Source organism: Dipteris shenzhenensis, chromosome 13 (genome assembly GCF_047967505.1).
Source record: "Dipteris shenzhenensis isolate YYH24624 ecotype China chromosome 13, Dip_SZ_1.0, whole genome shotgun sequence".
Lineage (NCBI taxonomy): Eukaryota > Viridiplantae > Streptophyta > Polypodiopsida > Gleicheniales > Dipteridaceae > Dipteris > Dipteris shenzhenensis.
Window position 1 is genome coordinate 1,650,028 of NC_141608.1, and position 16,230 is coordinate 1,666,257.

General features: G+C 44.8%; 1 protein-coding gene across 1 annotated transcript in view; it reads left to right on the forward strand.

Moving 5' to 3' along the window:
• The window catches only part of LOC147894908 (CLP protease regulatory subunit CLPX1, mitochondrial-like), a 72,000-nt gene that overhangs the window by 40,313 nt on the left and 15,457 nt on the right, over nt 1–16,230 (forward strand). The window contains exons 9-14 of the mRNA XM_087383348.1: nt 4,858–4,928; nt 5,033–5,132; nt 5,267–5,371; nt 5,492–5,554; nt 5,664–5,786; nt 6,033–6,179. Of these exons, the coding sequence (XP_087239474.1) occupies nt 4,858–4,928; nt 5,033–5,132; nt 5,267–5,371; nt 5,492–5,554; nt 5,664–5,786; nt 6,033–6,179 (609 nt within the window). The remainder of the gene's footprint in view (nt 1–4,857; nt 4,929–5,032; nt 5,133–5,266; nt 5,372–5,491; nt 5,555–5,663; nt 5,787–6,032; nt 6,180–16,230) is intronic.

Genomic DNA, 16,230 nt, shown 5'->3' on the forward strand with positions numbered 1-16,230 from the left:
TTGCACATGAAATAATAGGTACCTTTTGGGCATTAACTAAGGCCCCTAGCCTGGTACCCTAGGTTAAATTCAGTGACAGTTAGTTTAGACACTTCACCATCACCACCACGTCCCCGTGACATACCCCCCTCTCGAAATAGCAAACTATCTTGTTTGCTGTACCAAAATTACAGCAAATAGAAAAGGGTGTCACAATAGGCATAAACAGCCCATAATCAATAGTACAACATCAGAAGAAGTGCCAAAAATACAATGCCCAAGAGACTCCGCGGGTCTTTAGAAACCCAGTATAGCTGCTTATGCTTGGGCACTGATGACGACATAAGTGTTGCTTTGCTTGCTTAGTATGTCTTCCTTTTGCTTTTCTTAAAAGTTCTGGTTTACCTCTTTTTTCTTCTCTTTCATTTTCTCTTTTTTTTTTTTTTTTCTTTGTAGATTTTTGATCTTTAGAACAACAAAATTTCTAAATTTGTATGATTGGACTTATTCTAGTCTTACAAAGGTATATATACATACAGCAGGGCTGCAGATCCATCCTTATGGCAGTGTATCAACCAACTGGATTGTCATGATCACTCATCATAGAAGTCTCACGGCAGAAACACGATCAGCATCAGTGCCTCCGGTGAAACCGCAGTGTCACCAAGCGACCTCTAGATATCATGTGAGCCTGTCTGCACTGTGGGTGTGGAGGTGCTACCCCCCCCCATGAGCATCCGGTAATGCTTCAGACGTGTGCTCTGCTGAACTGGCATGAGTCACTACCGCAGTAGGCTCGAGACCAAATGCCTTAAGGTAGAGCTGTAAAACCTGTGGTAAATATGCCAGTTCACTCTCTTCCATCCAGATCGCATCGTTTGCAGGATAATTCTTGCACTTCACTCGAAAGCGTCTGGCAACTCTATTATATTAACTTTCCGATCCTTATGTGCCACAATCTGCTCAGGAATCAAGACCGCATCTTGCTCATCAACTTCAGGTTGCTCTTTAACTGGCATATCCTGTGGCACTTCTCCATGAAAAGGCTTCAACAAGCTAACATGGAAAGCATTGTGGATGGTCCACTGCTCAGGTAACTCCATCCTGTAAGCTACCTCATTGATCTTCTCAAGAACTTGAAAGGCCATAGTACCTCATATTCAGCTTGGTGTACAGCTTTACCTTCCCTTTCTTGTTCCTGAGGCGTGCCTTAAGAAAACGCAGCAACACCCAATCACCTTCTGTGAAAACTAGGCTCTTGGGATGCTTATCCGCAGCTCTTTTCTGCTTGTCTTGGCTGCATTGGAGGGCATACTTGACCTTTTCATAGGCTGCCTGCAAGTCCTCCACATACTCATCTGCCACAAAAATCTTCTCTTTTGTATGCAAGATAGGAGGAACCTTTCTTGCTCCTTCCACTATTTCAAACAGTGCCTTACCGTGGAAGAGTGCACTGTATTATTGTATGCATACTCAATCAGTGGCAAGTAGTGTTCCCACTTTGTTTTGTGCTCAGACACATAACATCGGAGCAAATCCAAAGCTGTAGAATTTGCCTCTTCTGATTGACCATCAGACTGTGGATGATAAGAAGATAAAAACAGCAGTGAGGTACCCATGTCTTCAAACAGACCTCTCCAGAACATGTTGGTCATCCGTGGATCTCTATCGCTCACGATAGACTCAGGCATCCCATGATACTTGAAAACAGATTTTAAGAACTCCTTTGTCATCTGCTCGGAAGTAATCTTCTTCCTTACTAGAATGAAATGAGCTGTAGGCCATCTTCTCCTAGTTCTAGTGATGTCCTATAGGCCCTGGTATGTGCCTTGTAGGCATTGGTATAGGCACTTAGTTTATTGTGTGCCTTTTATGCCACATAGGACACTTAGTCCTATGTGACACCTAGGACACTTAGTCCTTTACACACTACTCAAGATTGACGTGACGGTTGTTTCTTTGGACTCTTTGTACCTTACACTCGCTCTTTCATTCAATGATTCTACAGTGGTATCAGAGCAACGGTTGACTCGTCTCCTTCCCCTCGGATTTGTACCAGCGCTCCTTCATCCGCATAGTCCGTACGACTGTACGGACGACCGTACTCACAGCTTGCTTCCGTACGTGCTTGTGCTGCCGCACATCAGACGTACTGTGATTCCGTACAACAGGTAGCTGTACAGCAGGCATACTTGCTCTGTATTGTTCTGTACACTGTACCGTGTGGTACTTGTTCCGTATAGTGTCTCGTAATTGTTATGTACTGATGTCGTACAGCTTCCGTATAGCGTACCTGAGGCGAGACCCGAGTAGGAACCCCGCTATGGAAGAGGCGTGTGGACTGGTACAGAAGGATTGTACGACACATACGGCTTGTGTACAGATGTGCAGATTGTGTATGAATGTGCATATTGGTACGGGTTGCAGGCTGTGTACGTTTGAAGAACCTGGTTCAAAGCTGTTGTACGGATAGGCTGGTGCCTATTGCTCAGATAGTTGCTAGCGTGGCTACGTGGACAGGGTGATCTATGCACCAGCTCGTGAAGGAGCTTGGTTTGATGCTTCAGGTTGGTTAGGAGTCCGCACATGCTTCCTAGTGATGGCACTTGGATGTGACTTGTTTTTGGAGAGACTTAGTGGGCAAGCATGGATGCTTACAGTTCAGATCCTTGATCCCGAGGTTGTGGGCAGGCTAGTTATGCTCCCCATTGCTTGGGTATTTCAATGAATACATGGGCTCTTGTGGCCATGAGGGAAGCTGTGTATGGGCTGCTAGCAACATCTCCGAATCTTATGAGGTGTTTGAGCAGAAATGGATGCCCATTGCCATTGGGGTGTGAGAGCAGAACCCAAGAGGGTCGTTGCTTGGGATATTGATGCCTACTGAGAGTGGGAAATGTATTGAATGCTAGTGAGATTGAGTTAACTGTGTATCTAATTTGCTGGTTTCTCCAACTAATAAAGAAATACTGAAAGGGGCACTAAGGGCTGGGGCCCAATCTGTGTCTTTATTCTTGACAAGGAGCACTCTAGCTTCCAATTTGTGTTTGGGTTTATTCGCTGAATGTTTTAATGTGAAAGCATTGGCTAGTTAGTTGTCTTAGGGCCTTTTCCCACTGCCTGTTAGGTTGTGTTAGTGAGTTTAACATACTAGTTCTCTTAAGTTAAAGTTAACCTTAAAATGGAAATTACATTCCCATCGGTAACCCATTATGTTATGCACTAAGCGGTCTTAAATAAAACTTTCGGGGTATTTTTTATACAAAATGGTTTATTTTATCGATCCAAAGTTAGTTCCTTAAAGTTAAGGTCACAATGGATTCTTCTTTTCATTGTGATTCTTCTTTTCAAGACCTTTCAAACGAGCACCCATGTTGTAGAGTTCCGAGCTGATCTTGACCTTGAAATATTCTTAACAAGAATCTTGCCTTGAGTAAAATTCCCACTGCTCACCCTTAAGTTGACCATTAAATTTTCACATTCCAACTTCTTTCTCTAATTTAAAGTCCTTAAAGTACCTATTTTGAAGGGGTTAAATTTACAAACATTTTTAATGGGCAGTTAGGAGATTTTACTTAACTACATTCTAAAAATTCTAATGGGAATGCACACTAACATGGACACTCCGTCAAGAGCCTTAGCTAGTGCTCCCTAACTGGTAATGGGAATAGGCCCTTATACTGTCCTCTTGTTGGCTTGGAGGCCGGTTTCAATAAGTGACACTGAAATAAATCATCCATAAAGGATGGGGGTTTCATGGACCAACTTCTCTTCCATCTCCCAAGAACTATCATCCTTTGCCATCTAAGGCTATGTCGCCCTTTGGATTTGTTTGTTCGGTCAGCCTCCAGCTGTAGAAGACCTCCATGGACAATAAGTGACACTGAAAGAAATCATCCATAAAGGATGGGGGTTTCATGGACCAACTTCTCTTCCATCTCCCAAGAACTATCATCCTTTGCCATCTAAGGCTATGTCGCCCTTTGGATTTGTTTGTTCGGTCAGCCTCCAGCTGTAGAAGACCTCCATGGACAATGTTGTAGATGATCGAGATCGGCATCCCTTTCCTAAGGAACTTGCCAAGCTAGGGAGGAGGTGCATTAATCTTTTCATGCCACGCCTCCAAGGAGCCGCTTCCAAGATCCCAAAGGCCAGGCAAGGTTACTATTCGAGTGTGGGTGCGGTGCCTAGCATGAGCCTCCCTTGGTCCCGAATATTTGTGCGCCAAATTAATGGACGGCATTTGAACTCCTCCTGACACTAGGGATTGATTTGGATGAGACCAATCGAGAGGTGGCGCCATATCTACATCAAAATCCTTGTCAACGGCTATTCCGTCCTCGTTAAAGAAGCCTATTGTGACTCAAGTGATTAATATGTGTCATTTGGAAGTATTGACATGAATACAATGTATCCATCATGACCCATATATGTCCATCCTTGGCCATATAATTAAGTGAAGCTTCAGATGATCCTTGACATTTATCCTCTCGATTTTGGCATTGTGCCAAAACAAGCTACCCTAGATTCGTCAACTTTACCCTCAACAATGAATCTCTATATAAGGCCCTAAACATGAGATAGCACAAGCAATATCCAAGTACACTAGAGGAGATGAGCTAGGTGGCTCCATCTTGTGATTTATGACTTTCACTAGCTGGTACGCACACCCTTTCCATACTGTATGCACGTTTTCCCTTTATCATGTACACAACACTGAAATTTTGAGTCTTATATTGTTGTAGAGTTTGGTTCAGGCACATCTAGTAGTCTGTGTACATGTTGTTTTCTCTCGTGTTTCACTTTTGACATGGCTGGTGAGCTTTGCAGGGGCTCCAAATATGAACTCATATACTGTATTGCTTAATATTTTTGTAGATTGACACAAAAGACATCCTTTTTATATGCGGAGGAGCATTTATTGACCTTGAGAAGACCATCGCAGAAAGGCAAAACCTATGCACCGTCATTGAACCACACTAAGCCAAAGCTGATTAAATAATCATGTGATCACCTTTCAGCTAAATTTGTGTTAGTTGACATTTTTTGGCAGGAGACAGAATTCCTCAATTGGTTTTGGAGCACCTGTTCATGCTAATATGAGAAGCCATGGTCTGACTGATGCGACAGTTACTTCTTCTCTGTTGCAATTGGTAATTAGTCCCAGCAATAGTGCGCTAGTATATGAATATTCATTGTTTGTGTATATAATGAGAAGGCAAAATGGTGAGTTTCATCCCTGACACTGAAGATACCACTAATTCTGCTGTATCTTTTTCCTTTATAGGTGGAGAGCAGTGATCTCATCACATATGGCTTAATACCGGAGTTTGTTGGACGGTTTCCTGTGCTTGTTAGTCTATTGGCTTTAAATGAAGAACAACTAGTACAGGTGTGATATTGCTGTTTGGCTTTCTTTGAAAGTGCTTAATTCTTCTTCCTTTTTTAAAAGGATGCTATTGTAATGTCTAGATTATCATTTTCGTACATGTTGCAAGCTATGACCTTACAGGTTCTTACAGAACCCAGGAATGCTCTTGGCAAACAGTACCGAAAAATGTTTTCCATGAACAATGTGAGTTTTTGTATTCTCTTTATAAGCTTAAGCTTCTATTGTTGAACTTTTATGTACAGTGCCTTTAAATGCCTGTTGGTTAAATTTTTTCTACGCAAATTCCTTTCAGGTTAAGCTGCACTACACAGAGGGAGCACTACGAAAAATAGCTCAGAAAGCTATGTCAAAAAGCACTGGTGCTCGTGGGTTGCGTTCTATTTTGGAGCAACTTCTGATGGAAGCAATGTATGAGGTATGCTAATATCTCACCTACACAATTTACGATTGCTTTGTCTGCAATCTATACCAGTTTCAATACTACAATTTACGATTGCTTTGTCTGCAATATATACCAGTTTTAATATACAAGTCTTACTCCAGTCATATATTGGAGCGTGTTGTAAAGGAGAATGGAGTAAAATGGTCGGTGCTCAACAAATGATTCCAACACTGTTAACTACATGCATTTGTCTATCTGGCTTTTCTTTGTGTGTCCCAGGTTCCAGATGTGACGACTGCATCTGAAAAAGTGGATGCTGTTGTGCTTGATGAAGCATCAGTGGGACCAATAGATGGTCAAGGAAGTGGTGCCAAAATGCTACGAGGGAAAGGTGCATTTGATGGGTATCTTCTACAACAGCAGAAAGTACGTTACCTTCTTTTGTACAGGATTGTATGTTCGCTTTTGTTCTGATTGTCATCTGCTTGTTTTCCTTCAAAGTTTGACATACTAACATTTGACAGAGGTTAGCTTTTTCATAGCATTATGTGGGAATGACCTACGATTGGGTGCCATGTTTTTCCTGTTATAGTAATCTCTTTCTATTTTAATGATGGTTTTCACAGTGAGTTGGCAACCTTGCACTCTTTGTAAGTGACCATTCTGTTTTGATCAGCACTTTGTGTCAGGTTTGGTTCATGAAACGGTGTGACTTCAGCTAGTTACATGGCGCCTGAGCCTTCATCATGACAGATTTAGCCTTTCACTTCTGGAGAAGCAAGTGGTAGAAATCAGCCATCCAGCTTGTGGTCTATTATGATCAGAGGCCATTTGGTTGCTGCCGATGCTACCTTTTTTGCCTTTTTCTTTTTTACCAGAGAAAAGAACTTTCTGTTTATGCTTGAGAAAAACTAACCATACAAACCAGCAATCCATGTGGCGCTGATTGTGGAAGAAAACAAGAGAAAAACTGGCAGCCTGTTTTCAGGGAACCCAGCTCATTTCCCAGGGAATCTCTGGAACAGGGGCCAACCACCAGGGTGAGGGACCATACATCCAGCGAATGCCTCGTTTAGTGAATACATAGAGGACATCTGCACGCCAGGCCTTGTAGAAACGTCCCCGCCTTTCAGCATCATTCAAGATTCTGATGTCCCGCACTCCATATAGTTTGCAGGGTGTAGATAATGTGTTGCCAAATGGCAACAAGTGTGGCGGCTGGGGGGGACCTGGTTGCCTCAGATCACCAAGTGCAATGGGCGATCCATATGTTCAAGTAGTGATGCTGGACACCATCTCCCAAACATTGTCCTTTGGGGAAGAAAAAGGATGCTTCTGGAAAGGAGAACCTCAATCCAGAAGACCCTACCCCAGGTGAAGTCTTGCTGCATCCGCTGTGTCCACATCATGATCAAAAGGCTCCTTACCAAATCTTAGTGCTACGGGGCAGCGTCCCATCAATGTGCATTTACTCCGGCCATGGGTCGATGGGCAGACCCCCATGGGAAACCATCTAGAAGAAATAAGTAATCTTTCGTGGCTGTCAGCTGGCCCTCCCACAACCAAAGGTGTCACCTCGAATTGTCGTGACCCAAAGTGACAGGCACCGGGCCAATGGTACAGTCTTGGCCAAACGATCCTCTACCACTGTCCATCCCCAACTATCTCTGTTGGAGAAGACGTCCTAGCCCCACTCTCTAGTGCCTGGAGCGGAAGGATCCAAGGGCTCAATGCAAATTGTGAATCAACTATCCGACTTGAAACCAGATGTCAAATCCCGAACACACCAGACATGGTACGCAAGTACCGACGTCTCGTACGTCGGAAGAAGTAGGCATTTCTTCGTCGAAATGCGGAGGAGCTGCTGCACATCTTGTACAGCAACAACTCTAAGGATTTTTGGCGGAGATTCCTTGAGCGTAGGTCTCCATCACCCCTCACCGACACGAGAGTTTGGCACATGTATGCACACCATCTTTATGATGTCCCACACCAGCCCACTCCAGATCTCATACACACACCTCGCCCCACCACTTGCACGTTGTTCACCAGAGGGGGAGTCAAGGATGCGACACTGAAATTGCACAATGGCCGAGCTAAGGATCACGAGGGGCTATGCATTGAGTTTATTGCATATGGGATCGACACGTTAGCCCCGATCCTAGCAAAGCTATACAATGACGCTGTTTGCCTTCGCTTCCCCCGCACTTGGACACTCAACACCATCACCCCCATCCACAAGGCAGGGGATCCCATGGACCCAAGTAACTACAGGACTATCATGATTGGACATGTGCTGTCCAAGATTTATGCAGCTGTATTGGATGCGTCGGTCAGCCTGTTCGCAGAGATGAGAGGGCTTAGAGCAGAGGGTCAAGCCGGTTTCAGGTGAGACCATGGGACTATGGATCACATACTCACACTCAGGAGTGTCATTGAGGAGGCCAGATCACGGAAGGAGAGGGTATATTGGTGCTTTGTGGATTTTCGCAAAGCCTTTGACACAATACCTCGAGCTCGTCTCATCACATGCCTACAGACACTGGGATTTGATCAGGATATCATCTGGGCAGTCATGGCACTGTATGAGAGAGTCTCAAGCCGAGTTCGGACAGGTGCAGGTTGGACAGATGAGATCTTGAGTACCATAGGGGTCAAATAGGGTAGTGCCTTATCACCGACCCTGTTTGGCCTCTACATCGATGAGCTTGAGACTTTCATGGCGGCGTTCGGAGGGACCGGTTGCTCACTTGCTGGGATCATCATCATGATTCTTCTTTATGCAGATGACGTGGCACTCTTGTCGTCCACACTCGAGGGGCTCCAGCGACACCTGGATGCAATGCAAGCTTTTTGTTTATCCCATGATTTGGAGGTCAACCTTGGCAAGACCAAGGTCATGATCTTTAACACCTCTCGAGTGAACATGCAACGGAAGCAGTTTACTTTTACTTTTACTTTGGGTGGGTCACCAGTTGAGATCGTATCCTCATACACTTACTTGGGGGTCATCTTCTGCGGCCCGATCTTCACGATGAGATCAGCGATGCAGGCCAAACTGAGCAAGGGATACGCCTGACTGTCTGGACTAGAGAGACAATGCTTTCACTCCCACTTCCAGGACCCTCAGACCAAGGCTCTTCTCTTCGACTCCTTGGTCCAACCAGTCGGTATTTATGGCAACCCTTGTTGGGGGCCTGACATGTCAGAGATAGAGTGGACACGGGTGGAGCGCCTGCAGATCCTCATGCTCTCATGGATGATTCGGAAGAAACCGTCTGTATCACATCACATCATTCAGGCTGAGTTTAGTGCTTCTCCACTCGAGCTAGATGCAGCCTTTCAGACCATCACATATCTACACCGGGCTCGATCATATGGGGATTGCACATCAGGGAAATAGAGGTTGCCATGGTTGGCTCTCGATTCCTCCATGAGGTTGGTAGCAGAGGGAGACGAGCGATGCTGGTATGCACGGACTCACAGATGGTTTGTGAGACTAGAGTTCCGCATCGATAGGATAGCTCCTTTTCAGTATAGTTTAGATGTCCCTCCGGTAATCCCAACCAGGTCATTCGAGAGGATCTCCCGCAGCTACACACCTTTAGGAACTAGTTGGAGCCGAGGGAGCTTTTGGTGAAGCTGAGTTTCTACAGACATTACTGTCTTTGCATTTCGGAGAAGGGATTCATCACACCATCGGGGTACACTGAGCTTCATATGCATCACTTACTACGGATCTGCATCGGACAGTTTCAAGTATCATCACACCGTCTCTGCATAGAGAGCGGCAGAGCAGAGGGGATTCCTAGGGAGCATCGCTTATGCATATTGTGCGACTGTCAGGAGGTTGAGTCGGAGGAGCATTTTATTTTCAGGTGCCTAGTGTACTACGAGATCCGAGGTCGCTACCACTGTCTCTTCAGAGATGGCTCTGGCTCCTTTCCAGATTCCTCGCCTACCGAGATCAGAGATGCCTCGTGGCTTTCATTCACGAGGGGGTGCGACACAGAGAGCACTTACTTAGGCGACGGGGCTTGGCCACATCATCAGACACCTTTCAGAGCAGGATCACAGAGTTCTTCCCATCGAGTGACATTGATCGTTCAGTCTCTAGTCGCAGACGTGACAGAGATCTCGACCCGACGACCGCAGCACGATACACAAGACATCGAGGGGACACACAGATCACTCTGGAGGACCTTTCATCATTGTTTAGACTTGGGATACGTCCCACAGGAGTCACGGTGGCTCTAGTCTTGTGTGGAGCCTCGTCTAGGAGATCGAGACGCATGCCACTTCTTGACGGGTGCCAGCGTCCCATCACCGACTATGCACCAGCCAGGGCGACATGACATACAGAGCATTCTGCTCCACTCCAGTCCTTTTCTTGTCATTGTTACATCTAGATGTGTTTGATTATGTTTGATCAGACTTAGGATTCAACACGGGTGATGATGCTCGTTTCAGTAGCTCGACCCTTACTGTGATTTGTATCAGGTTTTCTTTCAATCTCATAGACCCATCGGTCTTCCGAAGACTCTAATAAAATTTCTTTCTTTCTTTCTTTCTATGTGGTCTTACCTTATGAAGCATATTCTATTTGCAAGAAACTTTTGGAATATTGTTTCACGTATTGATTTGAGGCCAGCCAATGCTCAAGTGGCTGCCGCTAATGGTGGCACTCGTCCAAGGGAGAATCCTCCTTATTCTTCTTTCTTTAGTAGTCCTGTCACTACTACTTCTACTTGGGAGCAAATCAGATGGGACTCAAGAGATGCAAATCCACACACATGTATTGCTTTATCACGTAAGAGAATCATTATTTCACACATCCGGTCATGCAAGACAGCAAAGGATGCTTGGGGTAAATTAGCTTCTCTTTATCAGGTTCGCAATGAGGCACAAGTTGTGTCACCACAATGCAAATATAGTTGACCATTTTGTTTGACCATAATTAAAGCGTTTTTATATGTGTTAATTATGATCAAAGAGTTCTTTTAATGGTCAGAGAATTGACTATGGTCAAAGATACTTGACTCTGGTCAAGTAAACTTGACTTCGGTCGGGAGACTTGGTTTATTACCAAGAGGGTTAACTGCGGTTAACCAGAGAACCACAGAGCTGACTACGGTCAGAGAGTGTTGATTTCGGTTAACGAGACTTGGCATGCGCCAAGAGGGTTAACTACGGTTAACCAAGATGTGCCAACTTCGGTTGGAGAGTTGTGCCAACTTCGGTTGGAGAGACTTGACTATAATCAAGGCACCTCGACCCTTGGTTAAAGCCCCTTAATTATTATCAAGGGCATTGGCTTCGGTCAACCAGAGAATAAATATATGGGAGCCTAGCAAGAGTCTAGGAGGCGGTTCGCGTGACCAAGTGCTTCGAAGACTCTAGAGTTCCCCTTAGTGGCATGTAATTAGAAAGTAATGTAGAAAGTGACAAGTGGCTTGTTGCCAAGAAAGAGAGCCTAAGAGCTCATGTAATGTCATTCACGCTTGCACGCTGAACTCATGTACTCCATTTTCTCTCTGATGATTAAAAACCTTCGGGGGTGTCTAGCCTGACGATTGTCCTGGGCCCTAGTGTATTTGTTGAGAGAGGGAGTGAGGGAGAGCAAATGAGAGTGTCTTTGCTGTCTTTACGAAGGAGGTTTCGTAGCAAATGAAGGTGTAATTGCTATCTTTTCAGACCGAGTGTTTTTTTTTCAAGCCTTCGGGGTTTCAAGTTGCATATTTGAGAAGGCAATTGCACGAAGTCAACATGCAGGAAAGTGACTCTATGGATACATACTTAACAAAGGTCAAGGACCTCATGGAGCAAGTTGCAAATATTGATGAAGTGGTGCCTAATTCTCAGCTTGTTAGCACTACATTGAATGGATTGCCAGACACATATCAAGGGTTTGCTGCAACCCTTAGACTAGTGGCCAATGGAAATCGTGACTACCACTAATTTGATCAGTTAGTGACTTTGCTTTTGCAGGAAGAGCAAAGTCGTGCTAATAGGCAAGCTACAATTCTTGATCATGCATTTGCTTTACAATAGAAAGGAAAAGTCAAGACTTCCAAGCCCATGGGTAAGCCTAAATATGTGCCTAACAGTGGCAATTCCTCCAATGCATCCCAAAATGCAGTAGATAAGTCAAAGAAGAAAAGATGCAACTATTGTCGCAAGCCAGGGCATGGAATTTTAGAATGCAGGAAGCGCATTGCTTCGGAGAAGAAGAAAGCAGGGTTGACAGTAAATGCCTCACATGCAATTGAATCCCATGAGCTAGCAGATGCCTCACATGCACATGCTGTCCAGGATGAGTGGGCATGGGCTGTCCATTGTTCTTTTGATCCCTCCAAAGTTGATGTGTTCTTTTCTGCTAATGATGCTCAGTCTTGGTATTTTGATAGCAGTGCTTCCAAGTGAAAGGGGGCCTGAAGGGGAAGAAGAGCAAGAGTGAGAGAGTGAGAGAGAGAAGACTCAAGGTGTGTGGGTGTGAAGTGATGAGCCACACCACAAACTCATTTGTTTTTATTAGGATTAGGTTTGCCCTATGACTGTCTTAAGACAGTCATAGGTGTCCTATCTTTAATGAAGGGTTGGCAATGTGCCTTTACCCCAACAACCTCCCACCTAAAGGCCAATGTGCCTAAAGGGGAGAAAAGAATAAAAATTACAGCAATATACAGTTACTGTATACAAGACCATAAAATAAGAATGGTCTCATCCTAATCCCATGATGTGGCGGCAATGTGCAAACCGCTCTGTAGGCAAGCTCTTAGTGAGCAAATCTGCAAGATTATCATCAGATGCACCTTCACAAGCTCAAGTCGCTTGTCTTCCAGTACCTCCCTCTGATGAAATGATATTTCACTTCTATGTGCTTGGTCTTCTGATGAAAGACCGGATTCTTTGCCAACATGATAGCACTCTGACTATCACAATGCAAAACTGGCATATCTCCTGTAATGCCCAAATCTCCCACCAGCCGAGTAAGCCATATTGCTTCCTTGTAGGCCTCAGTGGCTGCAACATATTCAGCTTCAGTGGTTGACAGTGCAACGCATTTCTGCAACCGAGACACCCATGATATAACACCTCCTGCAAATGTGAAAATATAACCGGTAGTAGACTTCCGGTTATCTGCATTCCCTGCATAGTCTGAATCTGTAAAACCATGCACCAATGCATCCTGCCTACCATAGCATATGCACAAGTCTTTGGTACCCTTGAGATACCTCAAGACACCTTTCACTGCTTCCCAGTGCCGCTTGCCTGGATTTGCCATATACCTGCTGATGACTCCCACTGCAAAAGCAATATCCGGACGAGTGGCAACCATGGCATACATCAAAGAACCAACTGCAGATGCATACGGAACCTTGGCCATTTCAGCCTTATCATCATCTGATCTGGGGCTGTCCTTACTGCTGAGTTTTAAATGTGGAGGCAACGGGGTACTAATAGACTTCCCCCCCTCCATTTTAAACCTCTGCAGTACTTTGTCAATATACTCCTTTTGTGACAGAAACAAAAGTCCCTTGGACCTGTCACGAGTAATCCGCATGCCAAGAATATGATTTGCATCACCCAAGTCTTTCATGTCAAAAGACTTATGCAGTTGTTTCTTCAAAGCACTAATCTCATGTTGAGATTTACTGGCAATAAGCATGTCATCCACATATAGAATGAGTAGCATCAAACTGCCATCCTTTGCCCGTTTGGTATACAAGCAATGATCGGTCTCACACCTATGATACCCTTGGGACTGCATGAAGGCATCAAACTTCTTGTACCATTCTCTTGGCGCCTGCTTGAGTCCATACAAGCTCCTCTTGAGCTTACACACAAGCTGCTCTTTCCCTTTAACAGCATATCCCTCTGGCTGACTCATATAGATCTCATCATGGAGATCTCCGTGAAGAAAGGCTGTCTTCACATCCATCTGACATAAATCCATGTCGTCATGAGCAACAAGAGCTAACACTGCTCTCAAAGTAGTCATCTTGACTATAGGGGAAAAGATCTCATCAAAGTCAATGCCCTTCTTCTGCTTAAATCCCTTGGCAACCAATCTGGCCTTATACCTAGGTAAAGCATTTGAATCCACTTTGACTTTGTAAACCCACTTGCATGGCAAAACCTTTCTGCCTGAAGGTAGCTGCACCAAGTCCCATGTATCATTCTGAAGTAGGGAGTCCATTTCTGACTGCATGGCTTTCTCCCACTTCTTTTTCTCCGTTCTTTCCATAGCTTCCTTGAAGCTGGAAGGCTCACCACAATCTGTCAGCATGATGAAATCAGCCACATTATTGGCTCCTGGAACAAACCTGGCAAGAGGCCGTTGTGCACGGGTGCTCCTCCTAACAAAATGTTCCGGATTAGGCTGCTGTCCAGCCTGTTCTTCATGCATGACGGGTGGCTGTACCACTATATCTGGCTGTTCTACAGCCCATCTGCTGGCATATCTAGTGGTGCATCATTGGCAAAATTATCTGGCTGATTTTCAGCCTGTATACCCTCTTGAACAGGGTGATCTGCAGCAGGCTGCTGCTGCATATAAATGGGCATTCTTTGCTGTCCAACATCATCATAAATAACCCTCCTGTATTCCACAGGTTGCACGGGTTCCTTGTGTACACTATCCTCTTTAAAGATGACATCATTGCTGCGTATAATCTTCCGTTTAACGGGATCCCATAACCTGTACCCCATTTCACCTTCGTCACCATAACCCATAAAGATGCATCTGATAGACTTTGGATCCAGTTTGGTGCGTAGTTCTTTGCGTACATGAGCAAAGCACTCGCAGCCAAATACACGTAAGTGCTTATATGAAGGTGGCTTGCCAGACCACACCTCTTCTGGCACTTTCAACTCCAAAGCCTTGTTTGGCGACCTGTTAATAATGTGAACTGCTGTTTGCACGGCTTCTGCCCAAAAGCCATGGGGTAATGCAGCATAAGACAACATACATCGAACCTTCTCCTGAATAGTTCGATTCATACGCTCACTTGCACCATTTTGAGATGCATTATGAGGAGCTGTGAGTTCCTGTTTGATGCCCTTAGCTTGGCAAAACTGCACAAAAGCATGTGACACATACTCACCCCCATTATCGGATCTGAGGCATTTCAGCCTGCGACCTGTTCGATTCTCAACCTGAGCGACAAACTTCTTGAAAGCATCTAAGGCATCGCCCTTATGCTTCAAGAAATAGACCCACACTTTGCGTGTGGCATCATCAATGAAAGTAATAAAATATTTTGCACCCCCTAGTGATAACTGTGGCATCTCACACAAATCAGTGTGCACTAGATCAAGTGGTGCTCTATTCTGGGGAGTTCTCCTCTTATGAGGAGTCACAGAATGCTTGCCAAATATACAATGATCACAAGTAGGCAAATCTGAAAAGGAAAGAGGCGGCAGATAACCCAAACGTGACAGTTCTTGCATTCCTTTAACAGACATGTGTCCCAACCGGCTATGCCACAATGAAACCTTTGGCAGCTCGGTTATGGCAACAACATGATTACCCACACTGGAAACATAAAGAGGGTACAAGGTATCACTCTTAAAACCCTCAGCCACTACAGTTTCATCAGTAATCACCCATTTGGAATCCCCAAATGTGGTGTGGTAACCACTGTCATAAAATAAGCCAGTGCTAATCAGATTTTTCTTGATTTGCGGCACATGGCGGACACCATCAAGCATGAATATGCGTCCATTAGGAAATACTATCTGTATACTGCCAATCCCTGCAATCTGACATGCATAGTTGTTCCCAAGATGAACAACTCCATGAGTACCTGTGTAGGAAGTAAACCACTCCCTATGAGGAGTAACATGAAAAGAGGCACCTGAATCCAAGAGCCAGGTGTGCATGTCGTGACCATCAATAACCAAGGCATGTGCTATTACAGCAGAAGAGCATAAAACATCATGTATGTCACTATCACTGTCCTCTGCTGCAACATTCACTGCATCCAAGTCATCTGCCTTGGCCTTGCCTTTGCCTTTGCTTGCATTTCCTGCATCCTTTGTTTCAGCCTTCTTGGCTTTCTGTTCCCGTATGAACTTGAAGCACTTAGACTTCACATGTCCCTTCTTGCCACAATAAAAGCATTCAATATCCTTTTTACCACGGGACTGACTTCGGGATTTGGACTTACTAGTAGATCTCCCCTTCTGCTGAGTCCTGCCTCTATCCTGTACCTGCAAAGCATTTGAAGACTTGCTGCCCGCATTATTTTTCCTGCTCATCTCCTCCATAAGGAGAGAGCTCTCTACATCAGCATATATAAGAGTGACATTTGAATTAGACAGGGTGGTCTTGAAAGTGTCCCAACTCTCAGGGAGGGTACACAACAAGAAAGTAGCCTTGAACTCCTCATCAAGATTCAACCCCTGTGCAATCAGCTGTGTAAAGATGGCATTGAACTCACTCAAGTGTGAGGTCATAGCTGTACCTTCCTTC